Raw genomic sequence first — 23,579 nt, forward strand, 5'->3', positions numbered from 1 at the left:
TGTGACCTTGCCTCTGGCTGGGTGGATTGGGTAGTGTAATCACCGCTTAAGGGTGTTCACCGCTCAGCAACAATAGATGGAGTGAGTGTAGCGGTGATCGAAATTATTATTTTTGTCAAAGATAAACTAATCTAAATGAGCTCTACGCCTTTCTGCCACTACTTGAAGGTCTAGAGAACTTACAAACAATAAATAATATTAAAAATCCTACCTATTTTCTTCAGGTTTGCTCTGGGTCTGAAGTTATTGTCAACTTCCTACTTAAATGTTATTTTCATTACTTATTATTAGAAACTACACATAAAAAAGTTTTGTAAAGGTTTATTTGTAATAAAAAGACGACGTAACTTCAGATTTAGAGTAAACCTGAAGAAATAGGATGGATTTATAATATTTTTTATTGTTTGTAAGTTCTCTAGACCTTCAAGTAGTAGCAAACTTATTTAGTATTTTTTTTTTGACGTGACTTATTGTAGATTTGCCGCAGATGGCATTAACTACTTGGCCGGGCAAATGGGGAGCGCTGAAGTCTCTCACCCGGTGACTTATTTAGTAGTAGTGGCAAGCTTGTTTAGTGTAGTTTATCTATGACAAAAATAATAATTTCGATCACCGCTACACTTACGGAATCTAGTGTTTCACCGCCGTTTAATTGAATGTACAATAGTCAAATAAAAAAAAAATATCTCGTTCCAGATGTACCCGAGCAGCGGCGGCGCGGGCGCAGCCCTAGCGGAAGGCAGCGTGTCCTCGTACGGCTCGTCGCCCGCCACGCCGGTGCACTCGCCGCCGCCGCACGCGCGCCTCTACCCGCTCAAACACAGCCCACACCATCACATGCACAATGCACAGGTATACCCAACTGCCTAACCCATGTCATTCTTCTTATTATCAAGCGGGTTCTGAGGTGAATCACCAACTTCATCAATCCTGGTGTCAGGGTTATTATTGAACCGCCAAAGGCCCCTGACATGACGCATGTAAACTAACACCAACAGCTTAACGTGCCTTCCGAAGCACGGATATAGTCAAAGAATTTGTTAGTTACATGATGTTAGATGGTGTTGTAAAGTATGATAAAGCTTTTAGTAGGCAACGCCATCTTGGTCTTCGAGAACAACTAAGAAGACAATGGGTATTATTTTCCTATATCCCGAAGCGCTCCTACAGAATAAACGACCGCAGTCTATGTCCCGCTGGTAGGAAAGCGACATCTAGCTCTAATACGGAAAGAATTACATATTTTCTCCTCGGTTTACACGTCGCCGTATGGCCGTTGACAGTACTTCGTCATAATAGTTCGTCTATGGATCAAGCTAATATGTCAGGGGATCTAAAAAAAATGTGAATATCAAAATGTGCGTTTGAGGTAACTTGTTCCTCGTAGCTAGAACTATCCTTTTACATGTCGGAACCGAATTTTTCACGAAAAAAAAATATGAAAGTTCGCCACCAAACTTGACATTTTGATAGTCACCCTATTGCTATTTGACATTTTGCGCACGTAAAAATAAGCGCGCCATGTCAGCAAATGTCAAATAGCTATATTGCTTTTTTAGTTGAATTCTTTCAATGTGTTCTTCTTAAGCCCCTAGACTAAAAAGCTATAACTTTCGCCGATCTTGCGGTACTGTGTAACTCTGCTCACCCCGAAAGTTATTACGAGCGTGTGATTGATCAGAGCAGATTTTAAAAACCTATTTTTTTGACATGTCTCTTGATTGATCACATAGTTAGTTGCAGTCGCATTCAACAGATGGCGCTAAAATTAGTTCCATTGTGTACCCATAGATGGCGCTAGTGGTATTTTAGAACGCGGTATAGAAGTTATCTCGCCATTTATAGTGTACCATGTTAGACGTCCGATAGCTGTGAAGGAAAACTCGGTGATGAAACCGATAACGTTTTTTGTATCGCTTGCAAACTCTCACGAGTGTTGTAGGCGTTTTTAATTGCCTGGCTACATTCCCTAAAAGACATATAGGTGGCGCTGTACAGTTTTAACGCGATAATTACGTATTTCCTGATTGCTCGAGTACATAATTATTCAAAAATATAACCAAAATACTGAGAATAAGTAATATTCAAGATAAATTATGAAATTCTGATTACTAAACAGACTGCTCTAAAACTAATGAAAAATATTTTTTTTCTATTTAACTTATTTAAGAATTTTAATCAAGATAAACGTAATAATAAATCCGACATTTTATCACGTTTTCTATGACGTCAGTGTGCTTTTTCATACAAATTTCGTAGTAATTTCGTGTTTTGACGCATGTTGCTAACTCCGTATATTGCTTTTCTTTGTTTTGATCAGAAAATAGACTTTAATAATATTATCGCAGAGCTCCATACGTCGTTTTACGAAGTATAAACTATTTGCTCATAACATAAACAGCCTATATACGTCCCACTGCTGGGCACAGGCCTCCCCTCAATCAACCGGAGGGGATATGGAGCATACTCAACCACGCTGCTCCATTGCGGGTTGGCGGAGGTGTTTTTTTACGGCTAATAGCCAACGGCTTAACGTGCCCTCCGAAGCACGGAATCATCTTACTTTTTCGGACAATCAGGTGATTCAAACCTGAAAAGTCCTTACCAAACAAAGGACAGTCTCACTAAGTGATTTCGACAATGTCCCCGTCGCGAATCGAACCCGGGCCTCCAGATCGTGAGCCTAACGCTCTAACCACTAGACCAGGGAGGCTTTTATTTGCTCATACTGGTATGAATTTCGAACCTCTCTATTCCGTGATACTATGATACTAACTTTTCCTTTCTATCCACAGCAACAAGCCGGCTGGGTTGCGCCGGGCGTGTCGTCCCCACCAGTGTTACCAAACGGTCACCATCACCACGTCGCCGTGTTCCCCAACACCACCAATATGGTGAGTAATGCTACTGGGTTATGGAGGGGGCCGGCGGGGGTGAAAGGGGGAGTCAACGATGGGGGAGGGGTCTATGGAAGTTTGTGTTGCCCGTTGTAACCTCCTAACATCGGAAACGAAACAATAACTGACGTCAAAGTGTAGAGTTAATAAATAGTGGTTTATTTGCTTATTTAAATAGCTTTGTTCATTCATTTTAGAGATGGAAAAAAAATACATTATTTTTTTTTATATTTTTCTTGTTTTTTTTTACAAAGTAAAGAATAGAATAGAAAAAGTTTATTATAAAAGGACGCCACACACAAAAAAAGACAACAACATCATATCAAATTTCCACTAAAACAATTACAAAAAAGCAAGACGGATGTTTGCACAGTTGACGATAAAACAGTTTTTTTTTTGTTTCGCATATCGATGATGATATTTTTATTTAAGAATGAGACTGCAAAGAAATGTATTTTCGAATTTTATTACACAGCAAAAGCAATGAAAAAAAAAGTTTTTCCACTTCCAAAGCCCTTCTCTCACCTCTTAAGTCCCCAAAATAAAAAAGTGTACATATTTTTCTTGGAAGGTCTAGGTTTTTTCCATAGTTCTAGATCTAGGCATGGTATTTCATGCATGTATGTAACATTTTCTTTTATGTTGTAATTTACATAAAAAAAATAGATTTTTCTGAACTGAAATATGTAATTTTTTGTGTGTTTTAGTGTGAGATTTTTCCGTAGATGTACAATTAATAGTCTCTCAGCTTTTAACTTATATTTTTTTTCGGGAAAATGTGGTTTTGATACTTGTAAAAAAATTCCCCCATACCTGACGGGGTAGGAAAAATTCTCCACCAAGCTGCTCAACAACGGGCTGGTGGAGAAACATATTTTTTTACACTTTTTTATCTGAAAGCCGTAAAAGTATCTAAATCACATTTTCCCCTTTTTTTGTGTTTTTGTTATTTTTCTTTTGTGTAATAATCCCAGCGACTGTGTGGAGCTTGTGACCATAGACGTTTGTTTTTGTAGACTTGTACGGTTTCCATTTTGTAGATAATTTTTGGATAGAATTTTCAGATCGAAGATTTGTACGTGAAATAAAAAAAAGATCGCGCCTGTAATTAATCACTTATAATAAACGATTAATGACTTCTAACTCGACCATAGCGTTAATAGGCACATAAAAATATATTTTGTAAATAGTAACAATTAAACTTGTCTAAAAAGTAATAATAATAATGTAAGAAAGGACTTGTAAACTCTTGTTACGTAATTAGACGCTTACAAAATCCCTTATAATTTTATAAATACTACCTTGTAATTAGTCACTTAGAAACTCTTTCTAATTAGCTACTTATAAAGTCATATAACTTATACTTTGTAAATGGTAACTTATAAACCGCGTAATTAAGCGCTTATTAAAAACCATATTGTGTAAGTAATAACTTATACTCTACCGCGTAATTATACACTTACACTTGTCAAATTATGTAAATAATAATTATACCTATCAAATTGAATCTAGCCTACAAGACCCCACTGCTGGGCAAAGACCTCCCCTTCTTTCCATTTTTCGCGGTGCTGTACGTAAAAAAGTTAGTCACTTATAAACCCGGTTATAAATATAAGTGGTGTGTGGTTCCACTCCCACGGTCGCTGACTGTAATCGGCACTGTAGGGCGCGGGGGCGGAGCAACGGACCTTGGACGAGGCCATGGTGTTCCTCAGGGATCACAGCGATGTCGGGGTGAGTAGACCGAGATGGGTGGAGGATAAACAAGTTTTGAGGGTGTTAGTTCTTTTTATAATATACAATTTTTACTCACCAGATGAAGAACAGAGGGGTTAAAAAGTAGTAAAACACAAACGGTCGTTGCGAAACTGACCTTTATTTTATTTGACACATACAAATATACAACTCATGTACATAAGAGTTCGGTGGCGCAGCGGTTAACGCGCTCGGTCTGCGATTGTTGAAGTTAAGCAACTTTCGCAAAGGCCGGTCATAGGATGGGTGATCACAAAAAAAAAGTTTACATCTCGAGCTCCTCCGTGCTTCGGAAGGCACGTTAAGCCGTTGGTCCCGGCTGCATTAGCAGTCGTTAATAACCATCCGCACTGGGCCAGCGTGGTGGTTTAAGGCCAGATCTCCCTGTCCATCCATAGGGAAGGCCCGTGCCCCAGCAGTGGGGACGTTAATGGGCTGATGATGATGATGATGTACATAGCGCAATAGATGGCGTTAATAGTAAAAATATATATTATTTAGATACAATAATTTTAATAAAAAGGCTACATGGAAGCAATTCATCTGAAAAGCAATATTGCAATTTGACATTTGCGCATGTATAAGTAAGTGCGCAATGTCAACAAATAATGTCAAAAAGCAACGTTGCTTTTTTAGATGAATGGCTTTGATGGAGCCTTTTTAATCCCCATGAGAGGCCAGCCATTGCTTATATAATAATGGCCCAGCATGCATACTATGTTAGGGCATCTGCACTAGATATGATATTTCCGATGTAAATGACAAAAAGTAGTATTTATAACGCACTTGTGCACCCACCTCTCTGGTGTTACGTGTGTCTATGGGCGACGGTAATTGCTTACCATCAGGCGATTCGTTTTCTCGGTTGCCCCCTATATCCTCCTAAGACCGAATGTTGTTTATAAATCCAAACCCCATTGTTTAACTATTGTGTCTGGAAATCTCGGTTTTAAGAGGTTAATGTAAAAAAATACCAATCGCTTGTTTATCCGTCAGCCCATTATTTAAATATATTTTTCTTTTTTTTTAATACAAGTTGAGTGGCAAATCGAATCATCATTTCTTTGCGACCCAACTTCCGATGGCATGGTTTGGTCTGAAGCTTTTTATGTTTTCATGCGAATGATTAGATTTTGTTTAATCTAAGGTTATTATTCTGCTTTGTAAATACAAAGAGATCTAAAGATAATTGTGTATTTGTCAAAAATAGACAAAAATTGGGTAGTTTCCTAGGTCAAATATAAATTATGAAATTCTAATAAAGACAGATCTAAAGATGACAAAAAACGTTTTCTGTTTTGTTATTTAACTTATTTATGAATTTTAATAACGAAAAATGTAATAATAAGCGCTACATTTTGTCGCGTTTTTCTACGACGTCACAGGTTATTTTTTCATACAAATTGTATAGTAATTTCGTGATTTGGCGTTTAGTAAAAAGTAACTGATTTGACTAGTTAGAAACTACCCTTTTAAGACCATATTTATAAAAATGGTGTAAGGATGCAAAGTAACTTAAAAAATGTATGTACAGTTAAAGATATAAACTTCTCACGACAGATGTTCTTTTAGAATTTGAATGCCTTTTAGACCTTATGAGTAATCACTGGGTTGTCCAGGGTGCCCGCATGGAGGAGCGTCTGGACGATGCCATCAACGTGCTGCGCAACCACGCGGAGGCGCCAGACCTCTACCCACAGGACGTGCATCCACATCAGCCGCCGCCAGGTAACAAATACAACTTCATTATTGTTTAGTTCTCTTCCACATCCTGAAGAAGACCTTTGTTGACAGATACAACAAGAGTTCATTCATTCATTAGTTTATTTTTATGCGTTAACAATATAATATTTGTATTCGACTTGATGTGATTGAAATCATATTTGGATCGCAGATTATTTGACATCACGTTGGTCTAACAGAAATCTCGATGAGGCGTGGGTACTCAGTTCATTTTGCGATGGATGTACCTCGTGACTACCCCAGTTCCGCTTGATATCTACACAGAATCATGGTGTGAATCATCCTCTCAGTATTCGTTACGATGTCAAAACCCATACCTCTGAGTGATTGAATTCGAATATAGTCGAGAGCTGATGTTATGTTGTGTCTACTAATTATGTGCAATACTTCCAGCGGTGTCTCGACTGGGTGTACCGGGTGTCCCGCACCTGCACGAGCCGCCGGTCAAGATGGAGCGCCATCTCTTGCCCAATACCAGTACGTATTATTACCTTTTAATTTATTGTCTAAAGTGTCCCATTGCTGGGCAAAAGGTCTTCCATTTAATCTATCCTGTGGGGTATGAGGTGCATTACAAATCCCATCAAACCGGGCGTTAGAGTTATTATTCAGCTACCGAAGACTACATCATCTTACTTTCGTCATCATCATAATCATCTTACTTTCGGACAATCAGGTGATCAGCCTGTAATGCCCCAACCAAACTATTGATCACAAAGTGATTTTTGTAATATGTCCCCACCAAGATTTGAATCTGGGACCTCGGGATCGGAGTTACGGGATTTTTAATTTGTACAAAATATTGTAATTGTTTAACGATTCTTTATTTAAATATTTAATGAACTCACAAGGGCTAATAGAGACCACGCAATTGCATCAATCGCTTCATACGCGCGCGGTTCAGAGTAAATCTTACTAAATCTTTTCTAAGGACATCTCCGACATGGTATCAGCTTGCTACGGTGGGAAACAGGCGTGGGTTTAAGTATGTATGTTTGTTAATGACTCACGTTTACATCACTTTCCAGAAAAGCGCAAAGAGCCAGTAGAGGGGTGCGCAGAAGGCAAGCCCTCGGCGTCGGGCGCCGAGCTCCCCAAGCCGCCCTCCAGCAAACGCAGCCGCCGATAGTCAGTATACACACACATACAGTCCCCGACACACACACACACACACAATGTTATAACCCGCGCTAATTGAAAAGACGCGTCGTTAGTCCCCATTCCCTTGACGCGGGGTTGATATTGAATTCTCACGGGTTATACATTATAATCTTTTTATTATACTTGTCTTTTGTTATAACGAATATGACGGATTAAGCTGAGCACTTCAGGATTCTTCCGAATCGTACGAGCTGTCGGAATTTTTAGTTTTGTAACGTAACTAAACCAAAACCGGACTGGATTTTGTCTGTTCACAAAACTAAAAATGCCGATGGCGTCTACGATTCGGAAGAATCTGTATCTGTTTTCAGCCCTAATATCAAAACTAGTTTTCTTAACTACTTAAAGGAAGTTTTTATTTTTTTACTTTTTTAAAGAATTAAAATAAGACAAGTATAAGAAAGATACTTTTGACATGTGGAGACTAGTTGGAAGACGCGAGGTTTCTTTTTTAAATTTTTGAATATTTAGTTTTTTTATTTTAAACCTTGTCACACCAAGCTACTTGCTACTTTTAGACGAATAATTTATATGAAAGTAGCAAAGTGCAGTAGTGTCTTCAATAAAAGCGGTCAATTGCCGTACTTATTATTACTTAATTCATAATTAAAATTCGTAAATAAGTCGATAAGAAAAAAAAAATATTTTTGACCATTTTAGACTGGCTTCTATTCCTAAATTAGCGTTTATTTTAGCGTTTTAGTTTTATAAAAATACCCAATCGATAGCTGGATATATAATTTTCTAATTCGCTGAGAAGTAAATGAACAGAAAATCCCCTCAGCGGGCGGCCTTAGGTCTGTGGAATTTAGTGACAAAAGTTGGAAGTAAAAGGACAGAAAATCTCTAGCAGTGGGTCGCCTTAAAGCTGACTGTCCTTACTCAGGAACTGAAACTATTTTACATAGAGATACTCGTATGTAAGCCACGCCTCTTCTTAATTTGTTTTAAAGTCATAAAATCATCATCATCACACATACATACACACTGATACAATCATACATACATACATAACTAACTAATGTGTACAGTTGACAGTATGTAACGCGTAACACTGGTACAACTTATTATTTATATTATTTGGGAATTATTACTATTTATACAGAAAAAGTAAGCATAGACAATTTTGAAAGATTTTATTATAAATAATATTTCTTGAAGTTTTGTCCCAAATTAACGTTGATTTGAAAATTTCTGATAAGTGTCTGATAGCCTATCCACAATTATCTAGCATGAGTAGTACTGATATCAGATACTTATTCTGTGGATAGGTAAGATATATCGGCAAGTAGTAAATCAAACCCTACATAGAATTCCTACTTCATATGTTTTTCATTATCAAATTTATTTCTCATAATTTTCCATTCTTTTCATTATCAAACTTCTATCATCATCCAACCTCATATTTATCATCCCATTGAAACAACCTCCCGCCTACCTACCACCTAGACCCAGTGTTACCGCACATCTGTCAACTGTTCGATGCCAACTACAACTGTATCTATTTCTATAACGAAGCTCTGTGCGCAGCTGTAGTAGCGCGGACGAGGATGAAGCCGACCCCGACACGAAGGCCGCGCGCGAGAGAGAGCGCCGGCAGGCCAACAATGTTAGAGAGAGGTGTGTGATAGTGTCATGCTATAGTTTGCATTTGGGGGTGGTGCTTTGTTTCGTCAGAATTCAAAAATATCACAAACATTTTATTTATCAATAAAAAATAATTTAAAAAATACTATTTAGATGGATGTACCTCTGACTCTCAGCTTATGTTATTTAATTATTAAATTATCTGAAATAAATAATTTGTTAAAAAACGGGAACTAATAAATGTAACTTATAAAAAGTAATTAATAATTATAACTTATAAAAAATTATAATATTAGAGAGTATAGTAGTTTGCATAATTTGAGACCGGGTGAGAACCTTCAGCGCTCCCCATTTGTCCGGCCAAGTACTTGATGCTATTTGCGGCAAATCTACAATGAGTCACGTCAAATAAAGAATAATTTGAGAAATAAAATGTAGTCGAATAAATCGGCACAGTTCTTCTTTAATTAAACAGATGAGACACATTAAGGCAAACTTGAATCACTTTAGAAAAACGATCGGGAATTCAAACCCATGGCCTGTATTTTGGTGGCCGACTTGTCTAGCCACTACACCACATGAGTATTTTATAATTCCTAAAATTATAAATTTAAATAAACAAAGCACCTACCTTCCAACGTGTTTTAGTTTCCTAATATTACAAGGTTTTGTAAGTCTTCACTTATAATAGTTTAAGTACAGACTTATAAAATATAAACTTGTATTTTTATGAAACTTCAATATAAGTCGGTTTCCTTTTTTTTTATTAAAGTGCATCTAAATTTGTGTTTACAACGTTAACATTTTTTGTTAAAATATTATCTGAGTAAGTTGGATAATATGTTTATTTTCTGTCGATAATTGCTGAATATTTGATTTTTTAACGTAAAATCATTTATGGTCGTAACGCCGACAGTCCTTTAAAAATCCAAACTCCATTGTTTTACTATTGTGTCTGGAAACGAGGTTATATAATGGTTTCAAATGCCACTGATGGACAACTATAATAAAACCAATCCGGGCAGTGGTACCATGTAATCATAAAATATAGAGGAAAAGAAAAAATATTTATTCGACATACTAATGTTTTCACATATTAAATAATACAATTTTTAATGTATGCCGAAACGGTTCCACCTCAGCATAATGCCTAGACTGTGGCGCTGATTTTCAGTTGGAACCGGTAAGGTATATAGTACTTAATTGTTGGTAACCTAACCTGTATTGGGCTGGTTCGCCTTCGCGTTGGAAGGTCAGACCCGTTGGAAGGCAGTCGCTACTGTAAAAAACCGGACCTGTCAAATCTTCAAATTAGGTAAGCGGACCCTGTGAAAACGGAATAATGCTAGGGAGATGGTGACGTGTAAGTCATTCTGAGTCATCATTTTTGATAACGCTTTTGAACACAAATCTGGAGGCACTTTTCCCCAAGAACTTCTGGGCTATAAATTCTGGTGTAAATATACTAACAAACAATGTATTGAAGTTTCAGTGTTCCATCATTCCTAACATCGGGTCACAGTGTGTATATGTCACTCCATTATCTGTCTTGTTCTCTGTGTGTTGCGGTACATTTCCTATATTTTCCGTGTCAAAATTTAAGGTACTTTTAAGAGTGAGGTAAGTGAGAATTGGAGAATTTTGATAATATAAATCTTATTGTTATAAATGTTTGAAAATTTTATAATAACATAAAATAAATAGACATTACTGGGCACAGGCTTTCGATCAACCGCCCGCAATTAACGTGCCATCCTAAGCACGGAATCATCTTAATTTCTAATAGTTTTCTTTTTTTTTATTAATTGGCTTGATATCTCGGGCTATGTCACAACTTCACAAATGGATTATTTAGTAAGTGTCAAATTATGCTTAATTTTACAGTAAGTGTTGTTTTAAAATGAAAAAGTAAGTCAGATTCGTTATAAAAAAAAAAACTCCTTGTTTCCATTTCATTTACATCAGATCATTCTAGTTGGGTTATTATCATGCTTTAGTTTCAAGCTAATTATAGATAGATAAAACTAACGGCGGCGAATGAATGAATAAATACATTAAAGTATGTAAATTTAACCTCACACAAAACACAGATCAGAAACAAGGAAAAAGTAAAAAAGAAATGGGCAAAGGCGGCCTTATCGCTAAAAGCGATATCTTCCAGACAACCTTCGTAATCGTCGCCGTAAACAACGTGAGCGCGTTTTTGAAAAAAAAAAAAACACATTTGATGTGATTTTTTTTGTTAATAAAGAAAGACTTTACATTTTAAAATCGTCACAATGACAATTTTCTATTGAAATGCAGTCCTAATGACGTCATCAATAGAAGCAGTCAGCCATTGTACTTGTTGTGATTTAAATTCGTAATTAAAATTCGAAAATAAGTCTACAACAAAAATGAGATGGATTTTTCATATTCAGACTGGCTTCTATTTCTAGATTAGCATTTTACAATTTATCTTTGACCTATATTTTTATTAAATACATATTATTCGCCTACGCTTTTGAACTTAGAAAATAACATCGCTACATCATCATCATCATAAACTAAAAGGTGTCATGGCTTCAGGGTGGTATGTCTGTCCTTGTCTATCTTAGCATAAGTCTCATATAGGAGGTCGGCCGTCTCTCTCGCGCGGCCGTGTCCGAGGTATGTTTATTGCAGCTGGGCATAGATCTTCCTTAAACCACAATTCATACAGGATAGTACACTGGGAAGCGGAAGTGTATATCGTTACTGAAAAGGCAAAAATACGCAACCTTCCAAAGGCCATTTCGAGAAAGAGCCGTTTAAAGTATTTTTTTTCTTTTTTTATCGTCACTTTTTACCCTTTTATCCAATTTGGGTGACAAGTCAACGTAAAGGTTAGGTTACACAGTGCGAGCAGCTGATGTGACAATAGACAGCTACTGTGCCTGTGTACTCATGACAGTAGCTCGACTCGCCTCGCACGGTCACACTATGCAAACTGCTGGCGTCGCAGAAGACAGCTACTATACCAGTGTACTGGTATAATTTAGTTTGTATCATGTCGCTCAAACAAGAAACACTGTACCCGGCGTGAGCCCAAGCGTACGAGCTACTGTCATTTCGCAAAATCGTGCTAGTTGACGATCGAGCGGCGTGCGAATGGTGTGGTGGGGGAAAGCAAGTAGCGAGTAAAACAAAAAATGTTAAAGTAACTCGAACGCGAGCAACTGTCCCACTCGCACATGACAGTAACTCGTATGATGCGGTCACACGTGCGTAGTAGCTGCACCTCAATAACTGACTCGGTCAGCTCGCATGTTAGCTCGCACTGTGTAACCTAGGCTTAAGTCTTGTAGCAGTTGGAGAACGCTTGACTCTCACTTTCCGGTCGAGTACAGACTCAAATTCGAACCTGTGTCTAAAGCAATGATTTTCGAATTCATGTTTGGATCATAAATGATTAATTATCACGTGCACAACGGTGAAGGAAAACTTGAGGAAACCTACATCCTTGAGGTATGTGTCCTAACCTGTATTGGACTGGTTTTCCCTTCGGGTTGAAAGGTCAGACAGGCAGTCGCTTCTGTAAAAAACCGGACCTGTCAAATCTTCAGGTTAGGTAAGCGGATAATGCTAGGGAGTTGATAAGATGACGTCAATGTAAGATTACATTGCCTTTTCATTATCAATGTCTAGCAATAGATATCATAACATGGACTGCTATTTTGGCGCTTACGTAATTTTGCCTTTCCAGCCACGATATGATAGTGTGTCGAGATTTCTATGTAAACAGGAACGTCTCAGGAATGCTCCCTGGAATGCATCAGAATTGGTTGGAAAAAATGTGATAAAAACACTTCATTGTACCCTCAACTTTTGGCAGAACCACAAGTATTTTTAACGTTACGATACGACTGTCATGCTTTTTCTGACCAAACACTCCGTACACAAACTCTTCCATACTTTACCTTAAGTAACACACTCTTAGACATAGAATTAAAAAAATGAACTGGCGATTGATTTGACTAAAGAATCTTCAAAAATCTTAAAACATGTTAATTCTGGATTCAGACTGATCCATGCTGATCTTTCCCCGCATTTTTTTGGTCAAAATCCTGATCTGCCCAAATATCTTCAACGCAAAGCCATCCAATTATCAGCATTCTGCTTCTTAAGCTGAGAAATATCTCCAACAACTAGACTTCGCTATCATTATATCCCATTTTACTTTCTGATCTCTAAGATACTAACCATACGCTATCGCCTCTTACTGCGATTTCTTAAAATTACCCCATTTTTTCTCTTATACTCCTCACCAATTGCCAGTTCAAACTATACACAAAAACATTAAGACTTACACATTTATATTCCACGTTCAAAGCACAAGTTACTCCCCCTCATAGTAGATCATCAGAGTAATATCAGCATGGTATATAGTTGCTCATCGGCGGACGAGGGAGACGACGAGGCGGATCCTCAGGCCAAGGCGCTTCGAGAGAAGGAGAGGCGGCAGGCCAACAATGCGAGAGAAAGGTCAGGCATAGTTTAAGACCATAGCTCCATGGGCTTCCGGCGGAGGGGAGTAGCCATAGCAGTATTTCTCGATACCAATTGTCGATAGAACCAAATTGGCTTTTATCGATAGATTTCAAAAGTTGTTTAGGAAAATTAGCTTTAAAATACGACACGGAGTTATTTTAATCGGCCATCATCAGCCGTGGACTCCTTTCCTTTAAGAACTATTGCTCAGTGATTTGATCAGTCGTTGAGATCTAAGAGTTGTTCGGGTACAAACTAGTTTTGAAGGTCCAAACACTCTGGCAGATGAGAAGGCGTATGACTACTCCTTTCCCCGGCTTGCTCTAAGGTCAGACAGTAAGGTGTCATTTGAAAGCGTGTCCCCATTCAGGCCACATCCTCACTTGAAGACGTGAGATTGTGGTGAAACGCGAACCTGTAAAAAAAGATGGAGCGAGAGAGAAACTGTTCAAAAATGGTTTGGGTGTGGAAGGTGAGATTATGTTCAGCAGCAGAACCCAGCCTCTGTGGACGTCTATAGAAAGATAGACTGACAGACAGAATCGACGCCCGACAGACAACATAAATAGTAGCAGACTTCTGAGTGGCGTCCTTTTATAATAAATAATTCCTTTCTTACATATCTCTTAGAGGTAGCAGGCGAGTCGCAAGCCACGAAATATCAGCTTGCAGACACTTTTGGTATGAATCTTCTGTTGTCGTGTGGGTTATGAGACCAATGACCAACCTCATCAAGCGTACAGTCAACTATTGAGCCGCCAAAGGCCCATTTTGAAGACTCTTAACCAATTTGAAACCATGAGACCTTTATCTATCTATATTGTATTTAAAATAATGAAGAAATTATTATATTTTTTTATTATAGTGACATTGCATATTGTGACCCGATTTGTTATTTAAAAAGACTTGTTTTTTTTTACATTATTTAGCCATACTTTGTGTATTAATTGAGCTTGCTTTTAATTAAATCACATTGTCAAATGTACATAAAACCCGGGCTGCCGGCGTCGGTGTTTCCTGTATCTTATAACCTGGGGTCCTTTAATTTACGGGCCACCGTCGATCTCTTCTTCTCCTCGTGGAGGAACGAAGTCAAGAGCAAACCCTTCTTAATTAAAAAAAAAATAGAATATTTCGAAATAACACCAGCTCAATTTCTACAACAAAAAAAATACATATTTTATAATTTCTAAGTCACTTGTAAATCTTCCACAGGATAAGGATAAGAGACATAAACGAAGCTCTGAAGGAGCTCGGGCGCATGTGTATGACGCACCTGAAAAGCGACAAGCCGCAGACCAAGCTGGGCATCCTCAACATGGCTGTCGAGGTCATCATGACCCTCGAGCAGCAAGTCAGAGGTCAGTAGCACAGTAAAAAAATGCTTTTTTTTTTTATATTCTACAATACAAAGGTTTGAAGTCTCTTTTTGACCAATTTTATAATTTATAAGTCAGGAGTCAAGGTTGTGGTTTATATTATATAATTATAATTTTAAAAGCTAAGAGTGTATTTTATAATTATAATCCCGATGGTTTGTGGCATATTTTATATTACAAAATATGTTTTTATAACTTTTATACGCTCGTTGCTTGGCGCAAGTTCCCTCTTATCAAGTGGAAAACTAATTTGTTATTACTATTTAATTATGCGCATCCGGTGCAAAAGAAGCTGATCAATAAATAGTACATCAATTCATTGGTTAGTCAAAACGTATCCGGAAAGCATGAGATAATTTGGTCGTACATACCAATATTATAATGAATCAACATTAATATGATGTACTCCAAATACAGTCATATATATACATCACGTAGCATCACGCCTGTATCCCGAAGGGGTAGGCAGAGGTGTATAGTAGACCCACCATTAACCGGGCACAAATCCTAAAACCACGTGATATCAATTACAGTCATTACCCATATAATGGTAAAAGGTGGTTTTTGCTGGGTCCAGGCCTCGCCTCAATCAACCGGAAGGAGCTATGAAGCATACTCCACCACGTTGCTCCACTGGGCTGGTAGCTTTAATATCCAGGCGGAGGATTCTGAGCTTCTTTATATAAGTGGTGCATGCTAGCCTCGAAATGTTCGTGTACGCGGTGGCGTCCGGAAGTCGGGTCGCACCTTTCCCTCAAAAATGTGCGAAGGGAACGATGGCTGGCTTTCGCGTCAACTCGTGATCGGGTGCTGCGTATATAAAACACTGTTTCTGTGATAAAGTCACATAAACTCCTTATTTTTCACTTTCCTTCCACCGACTGTAATTGGAATACCATGGTATTTAAGTCTATAAATTATGTAATACAAACTGGATTTAAAAAAAAAGTAATAAAGGAAAACATGAAACAGTAGGACTAGGGCCCTGAGCTGGGAGGTTTTCTGGCCACGTCTTTCCCTCAGCGTTACAGATTCCGATGTGGTAGTAGTTTTACAGCTAGTTACATAATATGTAATTTAATTTTTTGACGTTCAAAAAGCGCTAACTTTGAAAGCTAATATTGAAAAATAAATATTATTGATTTTTTTTTTTATGTATTATACGTTTATTTTTATTATATTCCAGAACGCAATCTAAACCCAAAAGCAGCGTGCCTGAAGCGACGCGAGGAGGAGAAGGCGGAAGAGGCGCCGAAACTGCTCGCCGCACCGCTACAACACTACCAACCCATGCCGGTAGGTGCATAACTGTACTTCCCTCAATCAGCGCTTATCGCTATCGACCCACTAGGGTCGATTAATTCTTTCAAATATTTTTCCTCTCAGACGACGCCCTGAGCCGAGGTTCGCGCCCAACTGGGCACCCTCAGGCCTGTTGTCTTAAACGTTGTACAGGGTGAGAGCCTTCAGCGCTCCCCATTTGTCCGGCCAAGTAGCTAATGCCATCTGCGGCAAATCTACTGCGGCATATTCATTCAGCTTACAATTTATATATTATAAATTAGCACACAGCCCTCCCCTCAATCAATCGGAGGGGATATGGAGCATACTCCACCAAGCTGTTCCACTGCGGGTTGGTGGAGGTCGTTTTACGCCCTTTTGATTAGGTACCTATTACACATTGAGTAATAGTAAAAACCCTAACACCAGAGTCGATGAGGCTGTTAATTCCACCTCACAACCCACACGATAAGAAGAAGAGAAGAATAGTTACCATTTTAAGCAAACACACATTAATTTTTGTTTTTTCTCCTCAGGGCATGGGCCAACTGCCAGGGCAGCCCCCGAGCGGTCCCCCGCCACAATAGCGACTCCCCGTCCGCCCCTACGCGCTGCCCTAGCCTACACACACTGTCTGGCCATACACGTGACCCCCGGCCCTTATAGGTGACCCCTGAGGGAACTCTGGGCTGTATAAGTGACCTCTGGGCGAAACAATTGCCCCTGAGGGGATTAAACGGTTCACCAGGGAATATAGGTAATCCTGATTGGATAAAGGTGATCTCCGGGCAATATAAACGACACCTGAGGGAAAGAGGCGATCTCTGAGGAATACTGTGAGGATAGAATAACCTCCGGGTAATATAAGTGACCCTGAGTAGAAGGGTTTTTGAGGAATACAGATGAACTCCGGGCTAATAATGGTTTGGAACTACAAGAAAGGTAGAAACAGATGTATAAGAGAATGAGCCAGGGATTCCGGAGGGACCCCAGAGATTAAAGTGAGATTAAGACGAAGATGACCGTAGAGGAAAAAATGTGACCCCTCAGGTGGAGTGGTCAAGGAAAAACCAAGGTTTAAAAAAAGTTCGTTTTAAGCAAACATGAATTTAAGTGACTGTTGGCCTATGAATTGGGCCTTCTGGCTGGAGACAGAGATATAACTATATGTGTGTTTGTATTTATATTCATTTACACTGTAAATAGATTATATATTTTTATTTACAACTGACTTTATACATAAAATAAGCCATTATTGAAGCCGTGTTTTAATCAAGATTTACTTGCAAGTTATTGCTAAAATATTAGCAAGTTACTTGAGCAATGAAAACATAGTTCGAAGTGACAATATGATTAATAAATGTTGCCATAAAATTAAATTATTAATGACATTTTCACTCTGAAAGTTTCGGGCAAGAGAGTTAATGTCAAAATATAATTTTAATATTGTTTTTTTTTAAACATACAAACACAAATGTAGTTATAATTAAAGAAAATGTCTCTAATTGTGGCCCAGTGAATATACATTTGGTGTTTCAAGTCATTTGATTCAGTCTATACTTTTAACTGTGTATTAGGTATTTTCGAGACGTCTGTAGTCTTGTGACTAAGCTGTTCCATTTTACTTTCCTTTCTCTGGGAGGGTTAAAAAGACCACATCGAAGCAATCCATCCAAAAAAGCAATATTGCTATTTGAAATTTCTTAATAATGCGCAAATGTCAAGTTGCAATATTGCTTTTTAGATGAATTGGTTCAATGTGTCTTTTTTAACTCCCCAGGTATTTTATCAACTAGCGAATTTTCTTATATTTTAACTGAAGCTAGTGACTTGAAATTCGAATTGTGAAAAAAATAATTTTATTTTTTAAGTTGTATGGTCAAAAATTGCCCCAAAGTGTTGAAAGCAGTGCGTAGTGACTCGTATTTTGGACTATAGTAATATAAGCGTGTATATTATTAGCTGTAGGTTATTATAGTATATACTTTAACTGAAGTAAAACGCCCAAGATCGCTATTAAAAAAACAACTTCATTTTTTTTGACAAACGTACACTGTCTTAACCCCAAAGACATGAAATCCAGAAATTGTAAAATATTAGCTTAGATTACATTTATGTATAGGGATAGCGTTTAATAATAATTAAGAAAAAGATATTTTTAATTACAATTTTAAAAATCGATTTTTTTCCGCTGCCATAAAAGCGTATTTTTTTAGGAGTTGGGAGTCCATTTTTGAGGATTTTTTTTAGCGCCGCCACCGCTTACCGTCCTGTTTTTTTACACATTTAACTTTTTTTTGTCATTTTAGCTCGACAATAATGTCGGAAATGGACTCCTTACCGCGAGTGCTAAGGATACGACAATTTAATTATATTTTGAGAAATGAATGTTTGCTTGTGGTGCGAATATGTGGTGTATTTTTTCGTTAGGTTTATTATTGTAAATGCGTAAAATATAATTTTGCGCTGTAAAAAATATTATTACAAAAAAAATTCTTTTTGTGGATTTTTGTTGATTAAATAAAATTTTTGACATTTCTTATCTTTCGGGCAAAGAAGAAATGTCATCAATTTATTTAAAACGATTTCCTTTTTACAGCATTTTTAGTTTTTTTTTTAGAAAAATAGTCCATAAATGTTTTTTACGCATTTACAAATAAAAACCATCACGAATTGTTAAGTGTATTTGATGAAAATGGCTGCTAAACTTAAGAACGTACTTAAGGATTTTTTTTCTATTTGTATCAAACCTCCAGTGAAGTGTCTGTATGTTTATACATTCATATACATAGGTCCAGGTGATCTAAAATAAGGTATTATTTTATTATAAAAATCTATATATTTTATAAATTTTTTGCCTAGATTTTATTTGGTAGCTATTTTTTATGTTGACATTTTTCAGTAAATCAGGACATTTTAATCAAAAATATACTTCGGTTTTGACATTTTTCGAAAAACAAAATGGAGTAAAATTCAGTAAACTAAAAAATATAGTTTTTTTTTTAAATTTCCGTAAATGCTCGCCTAACCAAGATAATAGGAAAAATATATTTTTTTTAGTATACTGAATTATTATTCTATTGCAGTTTAATAACAGTGAGGATTTCAAAAGGAAATTTTCTTTTATTTATTACGCTAAAAATTGATTTAATATGATATAATTGTGTTGACATTAAAAAATATTACATGAGATATTTTCCGAGAAAAATCGGGCTTTCGGGAAGTATCTCTGAATATTTTTATTATTTTCAAATTAAAAAGGAATCCTTACTGAAATCCATTTCATTAATAAAAAAATATATTTCCACGAATCGCATAATAAAAATCATTACTTTTTTATTTTGTAAATATTGGAGTATTGTGGAAGCTCAATTAACTTTGGCTTATTGGTCTGTCATTGTGTTTTTTTTTTTGTAATATTTTTTTTAACGTCATATACTTGGAGCAACAAAATGCCTATATACATCCCACTGTTGGACCCCCAGTATGAGTTTGTAAAAAAAATCACCATAACCCTGGTCAATTAAGAAAATATATATTTTTTTAATTGACCTATCACAAAAGCTTTACCAAATTCGGTATAGCAAGTTTTTATAGCGCTAACCCGTATGACAGTTAGAACATGACAGTGTTTTTTTTATTTGATTTTATTTTATATGCATATATTATAAAAATATATAAGTTACAATAAAATTATTACAATTACAATTTGTACTGGATCAGTAGTCTATGGATTATGAGTAAAGTACAGCATTGATAGTTGTTACAATGGATTCCGTGTAAAAAAGAAAAATATGCCATTTTTTTCAAAATGGATTACTTTTGTGTACTGCATTGCTACTTTAATACTACTTTCGTGTAAAGTTTAAAATTAAAAAAATCGCGCTCGTGATCCGTAACGGGGTGAGCCAGACAACTTGCAGTCATAAAAGACAATAAGATTTTTTTTAAATACACTTATATTTTTAAACAAAAGCTTTTCATTTTGAATAAAATGTTTTTTTTTTTTAATAAATGTAAGGAGCCATTGTGGAAGTAATTTAAGTTGCCTGTATTATATAGAAATATGTTTCTTTAATTTAACGCATTTTCACTAGACCGTTTTTGATGTTATTGTTTGTGAGTTTGTTGTAAAAAAGTACGAATTTAGTACATAATATTTGATACTATCAACAGCCCAAATACGTCCCACTGCTGGGCATTGGAATCCTGTAATCGAAAGAGATACGACATATACTCCACCACGTTGCTCCATTGCGCATTGGTGGACATAATATAGGCCCAATTTATTTTATATAAAAAAAAAAGAAAAAATATTTTTTTTTTGTATATAATAATTTGGGTTAAAAAGTATAGGTTTTGAAGAATAATTAAATAAAACTTTACTAACTGTGGTCTAACTGAAAGCTCGGTGAGTTTTGGGTACTTATTTCATCTCGCGATGGATGTACCTTTGACTACCAATTGGAATATAGTATGTTATGTTGACTTTAGTAAAAGGATTTACTATTGAAATCTCTTATTCTAAGCCACTAAGATATGTAACAAACTCACAAACAAAAAAAAACGGTTAGTAAAGGAATTGACGCCAAAATTGTAAACGTCCCACCGCTGGGCGTGGGAGTTTCAACAAAACTACGAGCACTTGAATATTGATTTAATTCATCATCATCAATTTAAGAGCCACGCTCTTGTCCGTGCAGCATTTTCCATGCAATTTTTTTAGGGTAAAATAGGGCAGTGGTTTCCCTCTTGCCTTCCACCCCGCAGTACTCTGTCTGACGCAAGTGGGATGGCGCCCAGAGTAGTCTATTACAAAGCCGTACTAGGACTCCTGTCCACCTCTGAATAGTACTGACAGTTACTGCTGCCCTCTGTCAGGATTGATTTAATTAATCAGAATAAAATGTTTTTGTAATTCAATGAATATCAAGTACGATAATAGATAGATAAAATATTGAGCACAATGGACGCAAGATACAGAGATAAGGATAACAGATACAGAAAGGCACAATAGGCGGCCTTGTTGCTCATGCAGCAATTTCTTCCAGGCAATCTTTGGGTACAGGAAAATGTTGTACAAATATAATGGTAACGGAATAATAAATAAAATAACCTATATAAAAAAACCGGACCTGTCAAATCTTCAGGTTTTAGCTAAGCGGTAGTGAATAACAGGATAACGCTAAGGAGATATGATACTAGGAAATAACTCTTCTTGGCTGGGTAAAGGAGATTGGCCAAAAGTGGTCCAAATGTCCACTAACAAGACCTATATAACTGAATAGCTCATTAAATACTCAGTAATAAATACTAAGACCGCATTTAAAAATATGCTGTCAATAAAAAGTTATGGTTAAATGAATAAAATAGATTTTTGACTTTTGACTCACTTTTTACCCGGAATGAGATTAGGGTGTGCGTTTCGAAAAAAAACCTTTTCTCCGGATGAGAGCCTTCAGCGCTCCCCATTTGTCCGGGCAAGTAGTGAATGCCATCTGCGGCAAATCTACGATAAGTCGCGTCAAAAAAGAAAAAAAAAGTGAATTTCGGAGTTTTTTTTAAGACAATCGCATGAGACAATCATTTTTCAAAAAATTCGAGGTTTTCACTACAAGTCCCAATAGTGGGAATAGATCTCTTGTCAGTAGAAAGAGTATAGAGCATACTCCACCGCGCTGCTTGATTGCGGATTGATAAAGCATAATAATTTAAGCAAATATTAAAAAAATATATTTGTATTTTTTTTGTACATTTTCAAGTGCTCGTAGTTAGAGGGAGAGGTCAAGAAGTTTTCATTCAATATTCTACTGCTAGCTGTAAGTGTCTCATGACCCTAGTTTAGTTAACTTTTCTTCCATTTAGCGTTATTTTTAAGTTTTTTTAATAATTATTATTATTATATAATTTGTTGTCTGTACGTACAGCTACTTACTATTTTAGGATGACAGTTTTTTTTTAATTGGTACGTAAACCGTAATTTATTATAAAATGCTCATTTTTTTATGAATGGTCCAAGGCACTGGAAGTTTAAAATCCTGGAGATTGTACAAACGAGGCTTCTTTTTTTGTTATATTTTTCCACCTGGCCACACTGCTGTGGCGTGTATCATAGACATTTGATATTTTTGTTTGTCAGTTCAAGCGCATAGAGTAAAATATAATTACAAAAGGTCTAATTATAAAAATGAATAATATTAATTAAATATAAATGTGCCATTCATTTTGCTAATTTCGTGTTTCATTTTGTTTTTTACCCAGCTGTAGATGAGGAGTGATGTGGGGTTCAGTGTTCGCCACTTGTTTGGCCAAGTAGTGAATACCATCCGAGACGAGTCTACGACAAGTTACGACAAAAAAAAGCTAAGCGTGAAAGCGTAGGATGAATTTCTAGCCGCATCGTTTTGTACTTTCCTATACTTTTATCCTTTTCTGTCGCGCTGAACCGTCATTTGCTAGAGTGGGAAAAAAGCTGGAGTGCGACCGTGCTCGGCAGCACGGAAAAAATGTAATGTGGCATCCAACACATTAATAAATGTTTTTATTTATTGCACCAAAATATAAAGAAATAATTACAAAAAGACTCTTAATAAGGTGCATGGCAAATGGCGGCCTTATCGCTTAAAGCGATTTCTTCCAGACAACCATAAGGTATTATTATTTATTTCTTCTTTTAACAATAATGGTCTATTTTACTACTTAATGAGGATAAAAACTATAGGTCGATTGCTATAAAATTTGAAGCAACGTGGAGTGTATCCCGTCTGAAGGATGAGTTACGAAAAAGAAAAACCATCAGTTGGAAAACGGGAGTTTTGATTTTGATGTTTTCTTTCCGATTTTTAGGGGGTTTAAATATACTTAACACTTTTATTTTGCAGTTAAATACTGCGCAAAGGGTTATAGTGTAAAAATATAGCCAAAACAATATGTTTACTCAAATAGTATGAGGAACTATCAAAATTAAGATGCCGAAAGTAAGATGATCTGTGCTTCGGAAGGTACTGTGTAAGTAGTCGTTACATGAGCCATGTCGTGGCCTTTGGCAGCTCAATAATAACCCTGACGCCAGGGTTGATGAAGTTGGTAATTCACCTCACAACCCACACGATAGAAGAAGATCGAATACCAGGAACGCATACCTTAATAGAAGTAGCGTGACTCGGCGGCTGTGTACAATCTCTGCGAGAGTGTAAATAGCAGATCTCGCGGACTGGCCTATCGAGCACAAGCCTCGGCGAGACTTGACGAGAGCACTCGCTTGAGT

General features: G+C 36.8%; 1 protein-coding gene across 9 annotated transcripts in view; it reads left to right on the top strand.

Annotated features, from left to right (window-relative positions):
- Positions 1-22,544, top strand: part of LOC126378387 (transcription factor 12) — a 65,597-nt gene extending 43,053 nt beyond the window's left edge. For 4 of the 9 annotated variants that reach the window (XM_050026700.1, XM_050026701.1, XM_050026702.1 and 1 more), the window contains exons 5-15: positions 697-852; positions 2,796-2,894; positions 4,563-4,631; positions 6,272-6,380; positions 6,789-6,872; positions 7,424-7,523; positions 9,075-9,176; positions 13,551-13,646; positions 14,868-15,013; positions 16,218-16,327; positions 16,849-22,544. In XM_050026700.1, coding sequence (XP_049882657.1) covers positions 697-852; positions 2,796-2,894; positions 4,563-4,631; positions 6,272-6,380; positions 6,789-6,872; positions 7,424-7,523; positions 9,075-9,176; positions 13,551-13,646; positions 14,868-15,013; positions 16,218-16,327; positions 16,849-16,899 — 1,122 coding nt within the window. In that variant the 3' untranslated portion in view covers positions 16,900-22,544. The remainder of the gene's footprint in view (positions 1-696; positions 853-2,795; positions 2,895-4,562; positions 4,632-6,271; positions 6,381-6,788; positions 6,873-7,423; positions 7,524-9,074; positions 9,177-13,550; positions 13,647-14,867; positions 15,014-16,217; positions 16,328-16,848) is intronic. The other 5 variants (XM_050026704.1, XM_050026705.1, XM_050026706.1 and 2 more) reach the window with 5 other exon arrangements.
- The last annotated feature ends 1,035 nt before the right edge of the window (positions 22,545-23,579 follow it).

This window comes from Pectinophora gossypiella, chromosome 26 (assembly GCF_024362695.1).
Source record: "Pectinophora gossypiella chromosome 26, ilPecGoss1.1, whole genome shotgun sequence".
Taxonomy (NCBI): Eukaryota; Metazoa; Arthropoda; class Insecta; order Lepidoptera; family Gelechiidae; genus Pectinophora; species Pectinophora gossypiella.